This window comes from Triturus cristatus, chromosome 12 (assembly GCF_964204655.1).
Source record: "Triturus cristatus chromosome 12, aTriCri1.1, whole genome shotgun sequence".
Taxonomy (NCBI): domain Eukaryota; kingdom Metazoa; phylum Chordata; class Amphibia; order Caudata; family Salamandridae; genus Triturus; species Triturus cristatus.
Genome location: NC_140595.1, coordinates 620,753,571 through 620,774,110, shown reverse-complemented (window position 1 = coordinate 620,774,110; position 20,540 = coordinate 620,753,571). Strand labels below are relative to the sequence as shown.

The following is a 20,540-nucleotide window of genomic DNA, read 5'->3' as shown; positions in this document are numbered from 1 at the left end:
ACACCAGTATGGTGTTTTCCTTCCACATTAATAAGATATCCAGGGACCGGAGGAGAATTAATTGAAGAGAACAAATCGAGGAGAACAAATTTTGGTGAAAAGGTGGTGGCCTCTCGGACCTTCCCATACAAGTGGTTTTCTGGTACCCCGTTTTTATCAGAGTCCCCTTCCTTTTTCATGTGGGAAGAAAATACTCCGAAATGGACCAATACCAAGGAGGTAATCCAAGGGTTTTAGGAACTGTTGAGATAATCTCCCCATCCCCTGATAATATTCCCATTGGATGGGATTAGAACAGCTGGGGCATAGATTGGTTCTGCTACTCTCTTGTTTGCTAACAGTAGATCTATCTACAGGGTGAGTAGAATGAGTACCTCTTGTACTTTGTGTGTATAGTAACCTCCTCTGTGCTGACCAGCAGCAATCAGAGGCAGGCGAGCCAACAAATTAACAGGGAGAGCCAAGCCAAGGGTCGGGTTTTGCTCTTAGAACCTGTGCACGAGCCGAGCCCTGAAAATGTTTGCTATATAAATCATACAACAAACATCACATAAAATATGATAAAGTCTCTTCAAAATTCAAGAAAGTTACTTTAGTTAACATGTGGAAGCGTTTGACATTAATATGTGACATTATAGCACTGGATTGAGAAGTACTTATTAAAAGTGACATTTTTTAAACATGAACCATTAGTGAACTAAGAGGCAAGACAGGTGTCACGTAAACCCTGTACCTGGCCCAGATTATTATACAGCAACATTCTAATATATTAAATCAAAAACAATAGGTTTTTGTACATCTGGTATTGTGAACTTACATATATGAAAGTGTTTTTATATGCGACAATGAAGAAAGAGGTTTTTCTGGTGAAATAAAATATTTGCCTGAGTTCACACAATTTAAGCAGGGAAGCCATGATTTTGTTTTCCATGTTTTGACGTTTCACTGTACAAATTAGCCACTAAATGGATTTCCATTTGTCTCTCCTTTTTTTGTTAATGCTTTCTTTTAACCTCTGTGTATTTTGTGCCGGGTCTGGTGGCATAGTGGACTAATGTGTCCACTGTTGGGGCTGGTGTTGGATCTCATAGTCACATGTTCAAATCCTGGGGGTTCCACTCAGCCTGTCATCCTTTTGAGGTTGATAAAATTAGTACCATTGAGTTGGGTAACAATAACATCTTCTATTCAGCGCCAAGATACCCTTGGTTGAATGTGCGCTTTACAAATACACGTTGTTTTTTTCTGCAGGTTTAATATACCGCGACTCAACATAAAGGTATTGGAGTCCTTTAAATGAGCACCAGTTACGTTACACAGGTCACATTCATTTTATAAGCACAGGGAGATAATGTGATTTGCTCAGAATCACAGAATGTTGAGCAGACCCTAAGACCTGAACCTGGTTTCTCATTTCCAAAGTCAGCAGCTCTGGCTGTTACACCACATCCTGGGTAGAGGGAGGGTGGAAAGTAACCCTGGGTGTAGTTCGCGTAGTAGCGCTCCGTGTAGCTAAAAAAAAAAAGGGCACTACGTGAGATACGCGTAGCACTACGCGAACTGCGTAGTGCGCTGTTCGCGATGATTGCACAGTGCCGGATGCTCGTCCTCACTGTGCAAACATTGAAAACGGCATCTTGCACAGAGCGAGCTGTCGTTTTCTGCCGCTCGAGTAGATTTTTACGCGAGCTGCAGCTTTCTCAACGCGGACTGGGAGTTTCTCAACGCGAGCGGTCGCGAGCATATGCGACCACTCGCAATGAGAAACCTGACCGCCCCGCGTTGAGGATCTCGCCGGGAGGTTTATTTTTCACGCTCGTGATTGGCAACTTGATGTTGCTGATCGCGAACGAGGAAAAAGTCTCACCAGGATGTAATTTTGCTCGCTCGCGGTCACCAACTTGACGTTGAGGACTCGAGCGAGCAAAAAATGCCAACTACGCTACGCGTTTTTTCACTGTGCTACGTGCAATTCGCATAGCGCGAAGTAGCACAAACTACTCCCCCCCCCCGCCCCCCCCCCCCCCCCAGGTACATGACAATTCAACTCAACTTCAGAGGTGCTTAGTCTTTTGTTGCGACTTTGCATTGCTCCATTTTAGGTGTGAACAGTATGTCCACTTTTTATTTTACTTTGCATGACGACACTCTTACCTTAATCAAATATGACTCAACTACTCACACAGGTCGTGGGGAAACTTGAAATCCTTGCTTGTTTTAAAAGGAGAGTGATCATTTACAACACAGCTCAGCTTGGACAGGTAGTTATATCACCAAAAGGCTGTCTCACATGTTCACTGATTAACATCTTAGTTTTCAGATGTTTGCCTTCTACTATTTGGAGTAAAATGAAATCTCCGACATCAAATCTATGACTTCAATCTTCGCCTGCCACTGTCCTTTCATTCTCACTCACACAATCCGCAAGCTTCAGTTAGAACCTGAAACTTTCCTTCTAAACTCACCTGTCAATCATCTTGCCCTGCAAAAGGACAGGTGAAAGGTCAATTCCATCTATCGCTCTGTCATGGGGTCGTTCAAGCCCGGCCAGAGACAGGCTTGTGGTGAAGAGATCCAAGACACTGCCCAGTTGGTGGCTGACCTGCAAGAAAAGATGCGGTTCAGAACCACAATTTCTAGAGCCACAAACCTGTTACATCAAGTCAATTGGAAGAGCATCTCATACTGCTGAAAAGCTGATTCAAGGAGCTTGAATGACAGTGAAAAGAAAGGAAGGGACAGGTTGAAGGATATGGGTAAACAGGAGAGTAGGGGGTTAGGAGAGAAGCACGTATTCAGGAGAAGATTAATTAAAGGCAAGTCGAAATGGGTAGCTCTGTAGGAACTTTGTGGCATAACAATGTTCTCTGCAAAATCAGCTTCCTGAAGCCTTAGTTTTATGCAAGAACCAGTGTCATGCTAATGTCAAGACACTCTAGTACAGCTCAAAAGACCAGGGGCATACCACTGATGATTGTAATGAACAAGCAGGGCCACAGGCCTCAATTATTAACATGAGTGATGGGTGTAAACTCTAGAATCTATCTGAACCCTGATAGTTAGTACAAGCCCACTCCATTCCATCATCTTTTACAGACGTATGCAATTACAGACAGTATCCAACAACAGGGACATCAATCTAGGTACTGCCCAAATAAGGAATGCTCGACATGTCACTGCAGATAATCCAAAACACTATACTCCAAAAAGTTAACTGCAAAGTGCACGATTGCTGACGTTTGTCAGCACTGTGAGCAGCTCTCTGTGGGCCACTAATAGGAAAATCATTAAGTGATCACACACATTAGGTTAGAGTGAAACAGAAACGTTCTTAGCTGGTTTTGAAAAGAATACTTATTTGTTTACTCTCAAATGGAATCGGAAATTTGAAAAATATGAAGCTTTTTTTTAAATGGCCTGTCTCCACGGTCAAAGAATTGTGGTGTGATTTTGGATAAAGGTGCATGCCAGAAAGATAGTGGCCAATCCACAGATAATCTCTGTATGCAATGAATGGTGATTTGAAAGTCACATGTTCTCAACTGGACAAAGACATTTGCTGCCTGGACGTATTGGGAAAGATTTACGTAAGGGGACATACGCTTAAGACATTTTAGATGGAAGAAAGAAACAGTCCTCTACTACAGTGGACATTTGGGTTTGGATTCTAAGATGGGGTCTTTAAGGGTTCACTTTTTTACCCTGAAGTTACTAGTACAAGACATTGTCCAAAGGTCGTGGTTTTTGCTCAGCTTTCCAAAGTGGAGTCTAGTGAGTTAGGCAAAACGATGGTCTTTGCCGGGTTCAATTTTGACTAACTTCTAGAGATCCAGGAAGAAATAGTAGCTATGCCGTTAGCTATATCATCCCCAGTGTATAAGAGGCCTGAGGCATGGAGTTCAGAAGAATCAGTAGCTGACTGTCATCACTGTACGTGAAAGCCACACCAGATGGTCATCTAGCCCTTTCATCAGTGGTATCATGTACAGGTTGATAAAGAGTAGAGACACCTCTTGTGAAATGCTCCATTTTACAGGGCTGGAACCAGACTAAAATCAGTGGGCTGAGGGAGGAGAAGGTGGAGGGGGTTGAGACAGATTGCATTCAGGTGTTAGAGTAAGTAATGGAATTAAAACAGGTCTAGATTCCAAGGGTCAGCAGAACTTTTTGAGAGAAAGGATCTCTATGCGAACTTTCAGGGTAGACTGCTGAAGGCATTTTCTCCCAGTTTTCCTTATTTAAAGGACTAAAGTCAGTATAAAAAGCCTTTAGAGATAAAAATGCAAACTTCACATAATCTATGGTGTCACAAATGTCTTGAAGTTTGTCAAACAAGAACTGCTCTATGCTACAGAAAAACATTTGGGAAAAGGAACCTTCAGGTTGGGTCATCAGTGAGTATGTTTTTCACAATATATTATTAGCATTTGAAGATCACATACATATAAGGCATGTTAAAAGTTCAGAATGAATTACAGTATCGCACATTCTACGTTACAGGATTGGTCTCCAGATCCATACAGAGATAAATGAGCAGCGCCTGCTGTCTTCACAGTTTGAGAATACTTTGTAGGTGCCCTGGGCTGCCCGAGTATAGTAAAAGGAAAGAAGACACAGGCAAAAGAAGAGCCACCAGCTCATCAAATCAGAGATGTGCAGCTCCCAGTCTGTGTCAGAAAGTGGGAGGACACCCCCACCCCCACAAAATGAAGAAGGATCCTCAAGAATTAGAGACGAGGTGGGTCCTCCACGCACAGGAAGGATGTAAGCGAAGAGGAGGGGGAGCGCCCGTGGGAGGGGTCGCTCGTCGCAGGGTACTAAGAGGCAGGGGAGGGGAAGGGATGAAGAGCAAGACCATCAGCGGGTTCACCCTCAACGTCACAGACACGTGCTCCCTTAGGGGTATGCTAGGCCCCCGCTCTGGTCAGGCAGAACCTTGCCCAGCCAGTGGTTGGCCATGACCGGTGGAAGGCGGCAACACAGATCTTGAAGGTTCAGGGTGGTCTTTCGTCAGACTTGGCATCCATGACAGATAGGCAACTTTCCCAGTCAAGGGGTGTGGACTGCCTGCTGCGCCCCACTCCCAGTCTAAACATTGTGTCCCGTTCAGCTAGTATTCCTGTAAAAACATCGGTGAGCCATAACTGTATAGGGGGGCAAGGGAAGACTTCCAGCTCATGGCTATTTGTCTTTTGGCTAGTAATAAGGCTGGGCCCATGAATTTATAGGAAGGTTTGCGTTCAGCGGTACGTGTGGTACGCCCCAAGAGACAATCTGCTGCGTCCTTTGTCAGGTGGGAACCCAGTGCTTCTGAAAGATGTGTGAGTATTTCGCCCCAATATAGGTTGAATACTGGACAGTCCAATACCATGTGTATGGAGTCTGCCTCGATAGCTGCGCAATGGGGGCAGGCATCACCGGCACCCAGGTACACCAGCGATATCCGGTGGGGCATGACGCAAGTAAGGTGCAGGTAATTAAACTGGGTGTATTTAAGTTGAACATTGGTTGATATAGTTTTAACCATTCCTGAGTACTGCGTCCACAGCCCATCTGTAAATGTTGAGCCCAGCGCTGTCCCCCAATACGTCTTGAGAGCCTGTAGCAACATGCCACTATCCACTAGCAGCAAGTTATATAGGCTAGTGATGGCCTGTCTGGTGCCCCTGTGTGGAAGTAAGGTTTGTAAAAAGTGTGAGGCCTCGGGTTCATCATGTGTCCTGTGCCACACATGATGTAGGTGCCGCGTTAGGGCAGCGTAAATCAGGAAGGAGCCTGGTGAGATCCCATAATGGTCTTGTAGTCCCTCAAACTTATATGGAACCTTGTCATTAAAAAGTTCTCCCCAAGTGGTTATGCCCGCGTCAGTCCACTGGATCGCTCCCTATCGAGGGTGGAGTGTAGCACAACCAGGTATTGCCCAGAGAGGCAAGTCCAGTGTGTAGGGAGTACATGTACAGTGTTTGGCAGTATAAATGTCCCAAGAGGTTTTGGGCACCCGCATAAGAATGTTGCCTCTCACCCTAGGAACCACCTCCTTAAAGCCCAGCAGCCACTGTAGCAGTTCCTGGGAAGAAGCTCCCTTGAATCAGTGCCACAGCTCCAACGTATTCCACCCCGCCAACCAGCGTGTCGGCCACTGTGTAGTAATTCTCATAATTGGGAGCCACAAGCCCACCTTCACCAGTGGGGTGCACAACTTAGATACCGCCACTCGGTGCCTCCCTTTACCCTACAACAATGCAATCAGCAATGAGCGGAGCTCACCAATGCAATCGGCAATGAGCAGAGTTCCATAAAGAACCCCTTGTACAATGGGATAGGGATGGCAGAGAAGAAATATAAAAGTCTGGGGAGCACTAACATCTTGGACATGGCTATGCGGCCCATGGGGGACAACGGAAAGCTCAACCAAAAGGGCATAGAACTCCTTATCGCCGCAAATGCCCGTCCTATGTTACCCTCCACCACATCTTTGTCTGCGTGGTACACTCTGGCCCCAGGTATTTGAAAGTGTCACAGCTCCAGGGGAAGGAAGTTCTTGGGAGACCCTCTCTTTGCTCCTCTGTGGTTGCCGTTAGGGGGAAGAGTTGGGATTAATCTCAATTCACTTTGAGACCACATGCAGCTCCAAAAAGGTGCAAGAGATTGATGAGGTGCAGGATGTTATCCGCAACATTTCAAATGTATATGAAGGTGTCGTCAGCATATAATGAAATCACACCACCGATCGGAGACACCTCGATCCGAAGCCCTTGGACGAAGAGCACAAGCCAGGGGTTCCATGGCCAGTGCGAAGATGATCAGCAATGGGGGACAACCCTGCCAGGTCCCCTGCTCTATTCTGAATGGGGTCGTTATAACCATACCCATCTTCACACAGGCCAGTGGTGCATTACAGAGCAGCAAAACCCAGGCTAGAAACCGCAGTCCCACTTCGAGTCTACGAATGACCTCCTGTAAGTACATCTACCCTAGGGTGTCAAACGCCTTCTCTATGTCAAGTGAGGCGACCCAAGGAGTGGTTCTGGATTTCTTCGCCCAGTCCATAAACATGAAGAGGCGGTGTAGATTTAAAAAGGTGTTCCTTTCAGGTATGAAGCTGTTTTGGTTGGGGTCAACCCGATGTTGGGGCGCGGGTATCAATCTGTCTGCTCACATCTTCCCTAGTATCTTATAGTCCGTGTTCAGTAAGGACAGAGGACAATAAGACCCCAGAAGCAGTGGATTCCTATTCGGTTTGAGAAGGACTAACAGCACCACCTCATGCAGGGATTAGGGGAGTATTCCCATCGAGTACACCAATTCAAACACCTGGAGGAGCTGTGGGGTGAATTTGCAATGCAAAGGAGGCATAGAATTCCACGGGCCAGCTGTCCACCCCCGGGGTCCTGCCATGCGCCATTTGTTTAATTGCTAAGGAGATTTCATCCCCCAAAAGTGTGGTGCGCAGTTCCGCCCAATGTGATGCCGGCCTTTGCGGATGCTGCAATGCATCAAGAAACTCTTGAATTGCTGAGAAATCATCGGTCACTAGCGCCGCATACAGCGTGCTATATTAATAGTGGAAAGCGGAGCTGACCACTTCTTGGGAGCCGACTACAGTGCCCGTCCCTGATGGCTGTGATAGGCGTTCGGGGGCGTCGGAACAGACAAGCCAGGCCAAGAGTCTACCTGTTTCATCACCTTACGAGTGTTTCCTGGCTATGCACTTCCTATAGTCTATGTGTTAGAAATGGGATTTCTGGTTGGCTAAGGCTTGCGCCAAAGTCAGGCAGAAACCACCACTCTAGTCAGGGCAAGGAAGTTACACGCCAAAGATAACCCCTGCTCACCCCCTTGGTAGCTTGGCACGAGCAGACAGGCTTATCCCTGAGGCGATGTGTAAAGCGTTTGCGCGCGCACCCAGCAACAACACCCAAGGCCCACCACAAAGGAAACTCCACACAAGGTATTCTATAAAAATAACCTCTGTATTATACCACAACACATTAGATAAGAACACACACTCTACAATGTGCCAACAGGCACGGGCAGAATTTACAAGGGATTATATGTACAGGGGACAGGGCCACATGGATCACTGTCAGGAATTAGCACTCTTGGAAATTAGCACAAATCACCAATAGTAAATGTAGAACATAACACAAAGTAACTGTAGAGCACAACCAGTAACTACTGGCGCAATAATGACCTCAGCGTCATCACACTAGCATCAGGTATAAAACCTATCCTGCATCTATCACAGGGGCATAAATCACATTCTGCAATTCTCATTGGTCTAACGCATTAGACCTAACCACCCAAGTATAACTATACTAGGGGCGCACATCGCACAGGGAAGTACATTCTCCCTACCATCAACCCAAACAGGTAAAACAGCCTCCTAGGCAGAAATAACCACATTTAGAGGTATCAGACACAGGGTGCGCCAAACATACTATACACAGTACATTTCCTAGCACCATAAGCATGAACACAGGGTGCGCAAAACATACTACACCGTACATTTCCTAGCACCCAAAAGCATATTATAGTCCAGGTTGCGCCAGAACCTAAACGTAGCAGCTGCCCACTACTTGCTGGGCAGCTGGGGACAAGCACAGGGCCTACACGCTGCAGCTGGCACTAAGTGCTGCGCAGCTGGGAAGGCAAATGAGGCTGGGGCTCTCAATCGCCCCTGAAACAATATCCACAACGTTGGAGCCACCTAGGCTCGACACACACCATGTCCCCAAGTTGGAGCCTCTCTGGGCTCTAGAATAATCATGTCCGCCTCGTTGGAGCCTCTCTGGGCTCTAAAATCAATTATGGCCCCATCGTTGCAGCTGCCCCCTGAGTAGCGGGGCAGCTGGGAGTATGGCGGCAAAAAGGAAGAACGGTAATTTACTTTGCCCCCAGGTTGGAGCCAGCTGGGGCTCTAAAATAAACATGCCCCCTTGTTGGGGCGGCCCGCTGCTAAACGGGGCCGCCCAGGAAGTCGGCACCGGCAATGGTGCCTCTCTCTCGCCCCCTCACTCACCGGGCTATTCAGACTTCTCTGGGCACGGCAGGCGGGGCTCTCTCTTCGCCCGGTCCCTCTTCTGGGACCGGGACTTCTCTGTACTGGCAGTCATGGCGGGGCTCTCTCACCTCATGAGAGCCCCGTCCCTGGATGCGCCGTCTTCGCCCGGTCCCCCATCTCGGGACCGGGACTTCCTTTCACGGCAATGGCGGCACTTCCCCTTCCGTCCCGCGGCCCCGCCCACAACCAGGCGGGCCGCGGGCTCGGCGAGGATTTTTAAATGCAGCTCGGGCCGCGGCGGTGATTTTCTTCTGGCAATCAAGTCGCGGGGTGGGCACCCGTGCACCAAAAGGCGAGCAAAGTCGCGGGGTGGGCACCCGCGCACCACCAGGCAAGCAAAGTCGCGGGGTGGGCACCCGCGCACCAAAAGGCATAGAAATGAGCGGAAATAAGCAGGGTGGGCACCCGCTTTTAAATAAAAGCAGATGGCGGCATATTTAGCGGGGTGGGCACCCGCAAAGACACAAATTAAGGCCGCAATGCGGGGTGGGCACCCGCGCCTAATTACCATAAGCCGACAGGCGGCGGGGTAGGCTCCCACACGGAACAGCCATTACGGGGGAATCCCTACGCTGGGGATTCCCTCTGGGGGCAAGGATGGCAGCTGAGCGCTGCAGAGCATGCACGCTCTTCTTCCTGGCAAAAATAGCAATAAAGCGCTCCCAGAGCGCTAGCAGGCTGTTGCAGAGGTCCTGGGGCAAGGGAAATAAAGCAAGTCGCCCTCAAAGTCCTGGAGGCATCAAGGGGGCAAGGCAGGGCCCAGGGGCCAGCACACAGGGCCCTCCAGCAGGGAGGCAACCCCCATGGCGGTCCCTCCTGGGCCCCACCAACAGCAAGCCCCCTCCTGTCAGGATCCAAAGCAGAACATTTTCATGGGGTCACAGCCCCTCTTTTATACACCAAATCCCTTTGTTCTGGGTTCAGGGTGAGGGGGAAAACCAGTCGCAGCTGGTTGGGGAGCACCCTTGATGTGCTCAGCCCCTCACTCTATTCACTGGCAGGGCCAGGGTCGTCAGTCGCACCACAGGGGGCGGAGCCAGCATTGTGTGGGGAAAACCCTGCCCTATTCAGGACCCAGGTGTACTCCTCCCACCCATCTAGCTGCTGATCTCCCCATTCACCACTGGGTGACTCATCCTGACTCTGGGGAATCCCTAGCCCGTCACATGACCTCAACCAGCCAATCATGCGACAAGGCACACATTTTACACTGCACACCGAAGTGCCCACTTCTAGAAGTGGCATTTCCATACTAGGTACATGCACGCCGCACACATCATCGCGCAGCATTCAATCACACGAGTCCGCACATACCAAACTCGGGCCTGCACACCCCACGCATCAGGAACTACTAGGGACACATACATTCCCCATGCATTCCTATGGGAGGGCAGGCCTGCGTTAGTGACGATCCTGATGTGTTGCTTCTGTTGACTAATGAACTATCTCAGTGGCCTCTTCCCCTAATCGTCTGTGGTGATCTTAATATACATCTACCAGGGGAGTGGTTGTCAGACCCAAATTTTAGATATACAGGGCGGAAACCAAAAGTTTACCAGGCCTTAAAAAATTTGTGTGCTTTGCATGGCTTAGTCGATTGTTGGCCTAACGGCTACCCTGGGGACCCGGGATTTACATACTATTCATACCCACACTCTCGACTTGTCCGGCTAGATTATATACTTATGTCTAGTACTTTGTGGTCTGGTAGTACAATTGTAAAAACACCTAGAATTTTATCGGATCACAATCCTCTTGTATTAAGCTTGAATAAGGGGTTAAACAAGCCGAAGACATGGACTTTCGAGAGAGCGTTCTTAGGGAATGAGAAATTTTACCAACACATGACAGAATGGATAGCAGGCTTTCTTGAGGTTAATGTTGGTAGTACAACAATCGATGTGGTCTGGGATGCCCTAAAAGCTGGAATTAGAGGAGAGACAATGCAGTTCTCTCTCCGTTCCAATAAGGAGGCCAGAATAAAAATGACATCACTCCTGGGTAAGTTGGCTAGAGCGGAAGAGGAGCTGACCAAGGCTATCCAAGATAGGGATTCATCTGAGAATAAATTAAAACAGGTTGCTGCCGTTAAAAACCAGATTATCGATGTTTTGACAGATAAGGCAGTTGCTAAAGCCTCAGCCCACAAAGAGAAAATCTATGAGTGGAGCGAACAGGTTGGCCATCAGCTGGCGATACGCACTAGAGAAGAATATACCGCTAATCTTGTTAAAGAAATTTTAGATCCAGAATCTGGCCTTAAAACTGAATCTTCCGAGATTAGAAAGGTTTTTCAAAAATGTTATCAGAATCTCTATGAAACCACAGGGAAGCAAACAAATAGCGCAGAGACATATCTAAACTTAAATGCATCAACAGGTTTGGAAAAAGAGGATCAGGATAGCTTGGATAGTATTCCATCTTGGGAGGAAATTTTCTTATCTATGACAAGCCTCACTGCAGGGAAAGCCGCTGGCATGGATGGTATCCCAACAGAATTCTATGTCAAATTCTCACTACAATTGAAAGATATTATGCAGGAACTCTTTATCCATATTTTCGCGGGTGGAAAACCACCAGCTTCATGGTCCTCCGCTAAAATCATTGTTTTTTTAAAAAAAAAAAAAAATTCTTTAGAACCTGAGTCCTACCGTCCTATTACATTGATAAACGGCGATTCGAAAATATATTCTAAACTTTTAGCTAACCGACTAGCACCCATCATATATAAGATTGTATCGGAACGTCAACATGGGTTTATTCCCGGGAAATCCACAATTGACCACGTCCAAAGGGTAATATCTCTCTGACTCTACCCAGGTGACAGGAGACCCTATGGCCCTCATATTACTTGACGCCGAAAAAGCCTTTGATAGGGTCTCCTGGGAATATCTCTGGCACGCAATGTTACACTATGGGATTGGTCAACGATTCATTAAGGCAACACAAATGCTTTATGTTGAACCTATTGCTAGGGTGGCAATAAATGGGATGTTATCAAACAAAGTAACCATCACACGGGGGACAAGGCAGGGGTGTCCATGTTCTCCCCTTCTGTTTGCGATATATATTGATCCGTTTATTCGGAGGCTAGAGAAAAATTTATTAATCCCTTCAATATGCGTACATGAATTTGAGACTAAAACCCTAGCCTTCGCAGACGACATTGCCATAGTCACTAGCAATCCAAGTAAAGCAATTGCTGAGATAGAGAAAGAGGCCCTATTTTTTGGATCAGTCTCTGGCTATAAATTAAATCAGTCCAAAACGCAGATTATTCTTAATGACAAGATTACGATGAACGATGTTAGAGTTATTAATAAAGCTATATATCTTGGCGTTAGCATATCGGCTGATGTGGATAATATAGTTAAGGACAATGTAGAGCCTCTGATGCAACGTACAAAGAAAAATCTGTTACGTCTTAATAACCTTCATTTAACGCTAGGAGGAAGATCTAATGTGATTAAAATGTTGTATCTCCCCAGATTTTTATATTTCTTTAGGGCCATTTGTTTAGAATTTCCACCCCAACTGTTCCGGTCTATTGATTCTTTATTTTCCAAATTCCTGTGGGGTTATAAAAATCCACGCCGGGCTTTAAAATTCATCACTCTCCCAAAGGATAGAGGGGGGATGGCAATGCCTAACTTTAAATTGTACTATTGGGCCACGGTTTTGAGATACTGCTCTGCTCTTATTTCCGTAGAGCCCTTAGGCGATAGTATACCTAGTCCACAAACACTCATATTAGGTAGAGGCTCTGAAGGATGCTTGTGGCGTCATATGAATGATAATTACTTCAAGAAAATAAAATTCAAGAGTATTTATGGTATTTATAAGGTATGGGGCTGTTCGCGCAAATTGTTAGGCTTAGGACGATTCTCATTCTACACCCCTATCTCCAAAAATAATGATCTTCCCAAGATATTTGACGGCAGGTGTATGAATCGGTGGATTCAAATAGGGATACTACAGCTTGGCTGTTTCTTTAATAAAGCAGGTTTGAAGACCTTTGAAGATTTACGCAGAGACTATGACCTTTGTCATAGAGATTTTTTTAAATACCTGCAGGTTAGAGATTTTTTGTTAAGAAAGGGGGGGGCTAGGGAGAAATTTCACCCTACGCAAATTATTGACCGGATTTGTAAAAGATCCTCTTTAACTATAGGTGAGATTTACGAATCTCTGAACTCCTTGGGTCCAGACGATATGGAGAAACAGTTCGAGACATGGCAGACAAAACTAACTGTTTCACCCCAAACCCCTGCTCGATCCTTTGAAATGTCACAATCCAGCTTTATGTCAGCTAAACTACAAGCTCAGTATTATAAAACATTCTTTTCACTGTATTACACTCCGAAGAAAATTGCCAAGTGGGGGACTGGGAAAGGTACTTTATGTCCACGCTGTTCACTGTTTGAGGCTGATAGTGTCCATATGTCCGCCTCCTGCAATGTCCTGTCAAATCTAATAAGGGAGATTTCCGAGTTTTTTTCAGAAGTATCTGGAACAGATATCTTTATATCTACAGAGGAAATAATACTGGGTATAGCTGATTGTGCTCGTCCTAAAAGCGTATGCGGGTTGATCTTTGTAGCTATTGCTATCCTTAGGCTATGTATAGCCTCAGCTTGGCTGGATCCTAACCCTCCGACGTTTCAGCAATGGAGGGCTCGCCTACTAGCAACATGCAATCTAGAGGTAGCCATATACAAAAGAAAAGGGCGTAATAAGTGCAAAAAAGGTATGTTGATATGGGATCCATTGATACAAGGGTTGTCCAAGTTTACTTAGGATTATATATATATATATATATATATTTATTCTTTCTCTTCCAAAGGGAAAGGTCAAACAAATTGGAGCTATTGTTTTTCTTTGTTCTTTTTTACAAAATGTATGTATTAACTCTCTCCACAGTCTTATTTGCTTTTTGTGTTTTGGGAAACTCTGAATTTTGTACTTTGTCCGAAATGGTGGGGAGGGGGGAGGGAGGAGGGGTAACTTTGTTGTTATAAAATGAAAAATCAATAAAAATGTTTAAAAAAAAAAAAGGGAGGGCAGGCCTATCTCACCACATGCACTCAGAGCGCGCACGCACTTTACCCTGGGACACAGGGAAAGTGCGCAGAAACCAAAAATCACCACACCAAGTCACCAATAAAAAGCAAAAAGTTCAGGGGTGAACCTGCCAGAAGGGCCAAGTCCAACACAATGGCAACCAAATTGCGTAAGGTAGTACAATGTGTACGTTTCGCCTGCATCAGTGGAAGAGCGGCTGAGTGCTCCACAGGCAATAAGAGTTTGTGTGCCCTTGTCTCGTCCTTCAAGCAGCGCAGTTCCCACCTCAATACCAGTTTGGAGCCATGCACCGTTTTAAAGGCTGTAAGAACCACCTTAAAGGCATCCCATTAGATTTGCTATGCGAGGTGGTACCCTTTTTCTAGGCAAAGCACAGGTACAGAGAGTCACCCGAAGCATTTCATCCTGTAAGGCCTTCATAGGTAGGCACCACATGGTATGCGCGGTCGCCCATGCCCTCAACACAACGAGAGCTGGAGCGGGTTGAGGTCTGTGGAGGTTCGTCCCAGGTACTCAGCCCTCGAGACCCCGGAAAGTGCATCAGGTTACAGTAAAAGAGGTCTATTCTAGTGTGGACTGGAGTAATAGTATTCCCTACCTATTGGGTGTAAGCAGCGCTAGTCCTCCCTCACCTGGGTGTGGGATGCCCATTGTTGTAGATGTTTCATCACTGAAATGGATTGTCCACCAGGGACCAGTAAGTGTCAGCAATCCAGCAGTACATCAGGGACGCAGTTATAATCGCAGCCCCGGAAGCATTGAGCCAGCGTGTTAGTCAGTAAGGCCGCGGTTAACAAATTAATGAAGAGTGCTTGGTTGGGATTTGGGGCGTATATAGTCAAAGTCAAGTTAGGGAGATGGGGAACCCGTCCAGTAATACCTCCACTACAACATACCTCCCTTTCGGGTTGGTCCTAGCATGCAACACCGAGACGGTACCCCCAGGACAACCCATATCAAAACCCTCTCTGGTGTATCTGGAGTATGCAGTTCACACCACTGTTCCTCACCAGCATCTGCGCAACCTCTCAAGGGTTGGGAGAGAAAGAGATGAGTCTCCTGAAGGAGAGCTATAGGCACCCATCACCTTCGTAGGTACTGATAGGTAAGATGCCTCTTGATATGACTGGCCATGCCCCTGACATTCCAAGTCATAAGCTGGTACTGCATCCCAGTGAATAGTCATTTACCGGAATGGTTAACAGTGAACATTTGCACTCCCAACTCCCTGCCCCCCAACCAAACCCCCCTCCCCCCAAAAAAGACTGCCCCCCTCCCATGCACACTATAAAGAAAAACAAGAAGAAATAAAAGCCAAAGGTAAATAATCTTAACTTCCCAACAACTCCTACCAGGTTAATGCGCCAACAGGCACTTGCCCAGCAGAACTGAAATGCAAAGAAACAAAATCACATAACAGGTAGTAACTATACCAGTAACACAATGGTGGGCACAATGTGGCATAGCAGTAGTAGGTCTTTCCAAAGAGCAGGCCTCACGCAGACAATCCATTGCCTGCCGTAGATCCCTACAGCTAGTCCAGTAAGAAAACAGAAGTTCTTATAGTGTCCCTAGCAAGCGCACCCATGTGCGATTGGCCAGGCTCCCGAAGCACAAGGCTTTGTGACTCACCCGATCGCCATTTTGGCCACAACCCTGGTCAGTGAGTATGTTAAACTGTTCTGCGAGTTTGTTAGAAGACTCAGAAATGTGTTTTGCGAATAAACCTTTTTTCCTAATTTTATCCCACTTTTGTAAGTTAAGATAGTGGCAAGATTAATTTTCCCCTCTCTGTGCAGTAGAGTAGAAGCCACAATCTTTCTGCTCGGCGTATTTTCATTTAAAGTTATTTTCACTTTAGATCTTGGTTGTTCTGACCTTCTTTTATTGTAGTCTTTTCAGGTTCCAGATTGCTGAAGGGCTGTTGGAAAATTACGAAATTCATTAAATCCATTCTGTGAGGCTAGACTGGATGTTTTATCTCTAGTTTAAGCTGCCTTATGTCCATGGTGGGCTTGGTAGGAGCAGATGCACTGGAGCCTGCACCCACTAACAATATTTAATTGAAGTGGAACTTACTTTGTAGACAGCCAAATCAACTGGAGACTGCCAAATGGCTGTCCATGCTTATTCAAAAGGATGCCGCCTCAACCAAGTGCACTAAACAGTCACACATTTTATCGCTGAAGCTTCCTAAAGCAAGGGCGGCTCCTTTCTGCGGTCTAGCACTTCGGAAAATCACTTGGAGAAAGTGGGTACCTCTTCGAAGAGTCCATAGTTGGAGGAAAAAGCCAAGGAGCACAAAACCCCCCAGGCAGACAGAACTATCCAAAATATGGAATTGTAGAAGAGCCTGGAAATCACAAACCCAGGACCACAGTTGGGGGCAATCAGATCTAAAAGGAGCAGAAGAGATTCAAAATCTAAGGAAAACAAATCCCTGAAGAAAATAAAAAAAATCAGGGACAAAGAAAGTAAATAGGTTTGAAGAACCTGCTAACAAACAGTTACTAGAGCATTTTCGATTCACACTACTGATGGGTCCAGTTTCTTGTATAGGGAGAAAAAGGAAATAAGGAAGAAGCAGGCAGTGACATACAGAAAGTTACACTGCCATGATGGATTGGGCTAACAGCTGACATAAAAACACATAGTGTAAGCCATGCTGGTTTAAGCTGGACAACATTTATCGCTTCTTGTTTTGGCAGGAGAAGAAACAGGAGAGACTGGAATTGGGTGCCATCTTGTGCAAGGCTTAGACACTCTTAGGCATGGGGGGTCAGAGCGTGAGGTAAGTGAACAAACATCCCCCTCAGGCACAACCCAGAGAGAATGAAATGAACAGAAGGGCCTGATATTAACCAAGACTATACTCACCCATTAGTGCACTATTGCAACTGTGGCTTCCCAGCCCCTAGGGTGCCCGAGAACGGTGATACTTTGCAGTGTCCGGTGGTTCACGTGCCTCAGAAAACAACGTCTGAAGCCTGCAGTTGCAAGTTGGGAGAGTCTCTCATCTGGGCTTGTTTCCTCTTGTGCGGCTGGGCCTTTGGCTGCTGCTCCTTTTCTGTACAACTCCAAAATGGAAATCACCAGTCGGATGATGTGCAGCTGCCTTTTAAGGAGACTCCACAGCTAACCCACTTCAGGTTTTCTTTTTTATTTTTCCCTTTCCATCATAGTTTTTCCTCCCTTGGTTTCTTTCCGATCTTCCCAATGCATTATGTTTCCTGTCTTGTGGAGTTTAATGGTATTTCCTTTCCTTGTTCGTTTACTATTTAAAGGTATTTTTGTGGTTGGAGGGTGCACCGCAACAATGCTCTGTTCCTTAACGTGTTTCCTGGCTACCTCCACTTGCGGATCCTCACTCCTCGCTCTTGAAGAATCGGATCACAGATTCCTGGCTTTCTTCAATCCTATGAAGTCCTCATCCAGCAAGGAGGTTTTTATACCTTTAGCTTTTTCCTCTCAAGTAGTTGGCAGCTTCTCAAGGGCACATGCCTACCACCTAATCCAGGGTGCAGTAACATTGTGATTTCTAGAAACAGTCACCTGTACATCTGAAAGCCCAGGCTGGATTACAGGTAAGATTCCAGATCTGAACAGTACATCTTCAGCAAACAGTGCTGGGAGGAATACAACGCCCTCTGTCCGGAGATGTTTTGCAGACGAGGAGGTATGACACTGTGCAGCTCGTAACCCAGATGCGACAGTTGTGCACTGGAGAGGGTATACTCACAAACTCGTCGTCTGTCCTAGGATCTACCAACTGCGCGGCATAACAGGCAAACCAGGTACTTGAAGAATACCGGCCTTATGTGTAGGCAACTGATTCTGTAGAAATGATTTAGCAGCAGCAAGATTTTCCAAAATTTGCTTATTTAGTAACAGATAGCTTATATCTAACCAAAGTTTAAGATTGTCAAGAAAATGGTAAATGTTCTAGGTTTAGATGTAGGGTGTCTAATAGAATAAATAAGGCCACTTGGAGTGAGGCATGCCAGGAAGACAGTAGTTTACAAGAAGGTGAAGCAAAGTCAGAATGATTTTGATTATCGTCTCGAAGTATTCTATACCAGTAAGGAGTTACATGCAAATATGGTGACTAAAAGATCTTGGTGGAAGATGATTGCTTTGCCGCCACTACGTTTATTCTTTCAATGGCGGTTCAAGTCACAGTCAGATGGAAGCCAGTTCTCAGTTAGGAACATTAAGTTTACTTCTACATCAAGAAAGGAGGAAACAGTGATTCATCACTGCCAAACTAAAGTTCAGGAAAATAGCCTTCAGGAACGTGGATCTTGGGGCTTACTATTCACAATTAGGTTCAATTTAATTTTTGAGATGGCGAAATTACTATATGAATTGCCCTCACAGCTTTTTGTGGTATTGGCATTTAATACGTAGCGTGTTAAGACGAGATTAAGCAAGACCTGTAGCTTGTCATTACCCCGACCTCTGCTACTCTCTGACCTTCTACTGGGGTAGAAGTGTTGGTGTCAAGCAGTGGTAGGGCTTGGACAGGGACATACCGTCTTGGCTTCACCACAGCAGCTGCACACTTCCACTGTGCAGGATTCACCACTCAGTGGGTTGGGAAAAGAGCACATGATTGTTAAGAAAAAGCAGGCCCATGAACCTGCCAACCAGAGAGCAGGGTCACATGTTCCAAGATGGTTGCAGAAACGTAAATAAAAAATAAAGACTGGGCGCATGCTATTGCATAATGGCATGGAACAAAGGGTCCTTAGCACTAGAATGTGAAATGAAAAGAGAAGAGGCTGGAATGTTACTTTAGCAGGGCTACTTTAGAAGTCAGGACTTAATAAAGATAGCACCTTACATTTGTTCACTCAAACAGTATTGGCCAAGGAGAGGGCACTTCCTTTAATAATTGATTGCTTGTTGGGTGGAGGTTCTCTAAGTGACTCTGAGGGTCCTACTCTGCTCCTGATCAATTCAATTTCAAATCTTTATTTCGATTTTTCATCGTTAAAGACAGAAAACAATACCCAAAAATAAGAATAAACAAAAAAACAATAAACAGTAATGGACCAGGTTCATGTCGAAGACTGCAGAAAATATATATATAATAGCAGTATTAGAAATAAATATTGTATTAAAATATCGATGAATCGATAAAATAGCGATATAATAAATAATTCATATATAAAAAAAAAATATAAAAAAAAAAATCAATAAAAAGACAACCTTATTGTCAAATGAGAGATAATTTGCGTGCACGTATGATCCAAAACCAGTGAATAAACTTTGCTACAGCAATAATCACAGATTGGGTTGTATTGGTTTTGAGACACCTCAAAGCCTCAACACCCGTCTTTAGACCTAATAATAAACATATTGGTTTCAACCAAACCCGTCTAGGGTTTCTATACTCTGGGCATATAAATAAGACATGCGCAATACTTTCCCTTTGGTCGGAACAAAAGGGGCAATCTGGTTTGAGTCCTAATCGCCATTTGGCTACAAAGCCATTAATAAGGAGAGTTCCCACCCTAAATTGGTGATACCTCTTCCTATCTTCTGGGACTGTAATACAGTCCCAGTAATTTTCAAAAAGAGGACTATCCTTTTGTTCCAAAAAGTCCATAGTTAAAGACGAACTAACGCTGGAGCCAAATCTTTTTCCCATGACTACTCGCCAATAGTAATCTTTTAGGATCTTTTTTGGGGGAGAAGTGTGTAATGTGGGTTCATCCCATAGATTGGCCAGCCCCATAGCTCGGTAGAATAATCTGACCTCACTCATCCATGCAATTTTATGTGCCTTATCAACCCCCCTGACATCCAGTAATGCCTGGCCGTACTCTGAGAGTTCGGGAGTTACCCAAAGCCGCCTCCAGTAGGCTACTGGACGATAGTGTGCAGTATCCTCTAAAAACAAAACTCCCAGATCGTAGTAGAGGGGAGTAAGGGGGGTGGATACTGGAAGGCCAGTGATATTACGCAGGAACTTACTTTGAGCCCGTGTTAAGTGAGTAAGATTACTGTGTCCCCATAATTCTGCCCCATAAAGAATTGCCGAGCTAATCTTAGCATCATATATTTTAAGAGCAGGTAAAATGGGTTTAGTCTGAGATAGGTGGAGCTCTTTGGTAAGTGCGCCCGCTAATTGGGCGTGTTTTGTTAATACTTGATCTATGTGCGGTTTCCAATTTAGCTTTGACGCAAGGGTGATGCCCAGGTTCGAAAAGACCTCGGTCTGATCCAGTTTAGCCCCATTCATGAACACGGTCCCTCTGACGTGTTTGGATTTGTGCAGGACCATGAATTTGGTTTTACATACATTTAGAACGAGACCATGATCCTTGCAAAAAACCTCAAACACGTCAATAGCTTTCTGTAGGCCTTGTTGAGTTTTAGATATTAATAG

General features: G+C 45.6%; 1 protein-coding gene across 1 annotated transcript in view; it reads right to left on the bottom strand.

Annotated features, from left to right (window-relative positions):
- Positions 1-20,540, bottom strand: part of GALNS (galactosamine (N-acetyl)-6-sulfatase) — a 242,258-nt gene that overhangs the window by 96,239 nt on the left and 125,479 nt on the right. The window contains exon 10 of the mRNA XM_085639221.1: positions 2,466-2,602. Within this exon, the coding sequence (XP_085495347.1) occupies positions 2,466-2,602 (137 nt within the window). The remainder of the gene's footprint in view (positions 1-2,465; positions 2,603-20,540) is intronic.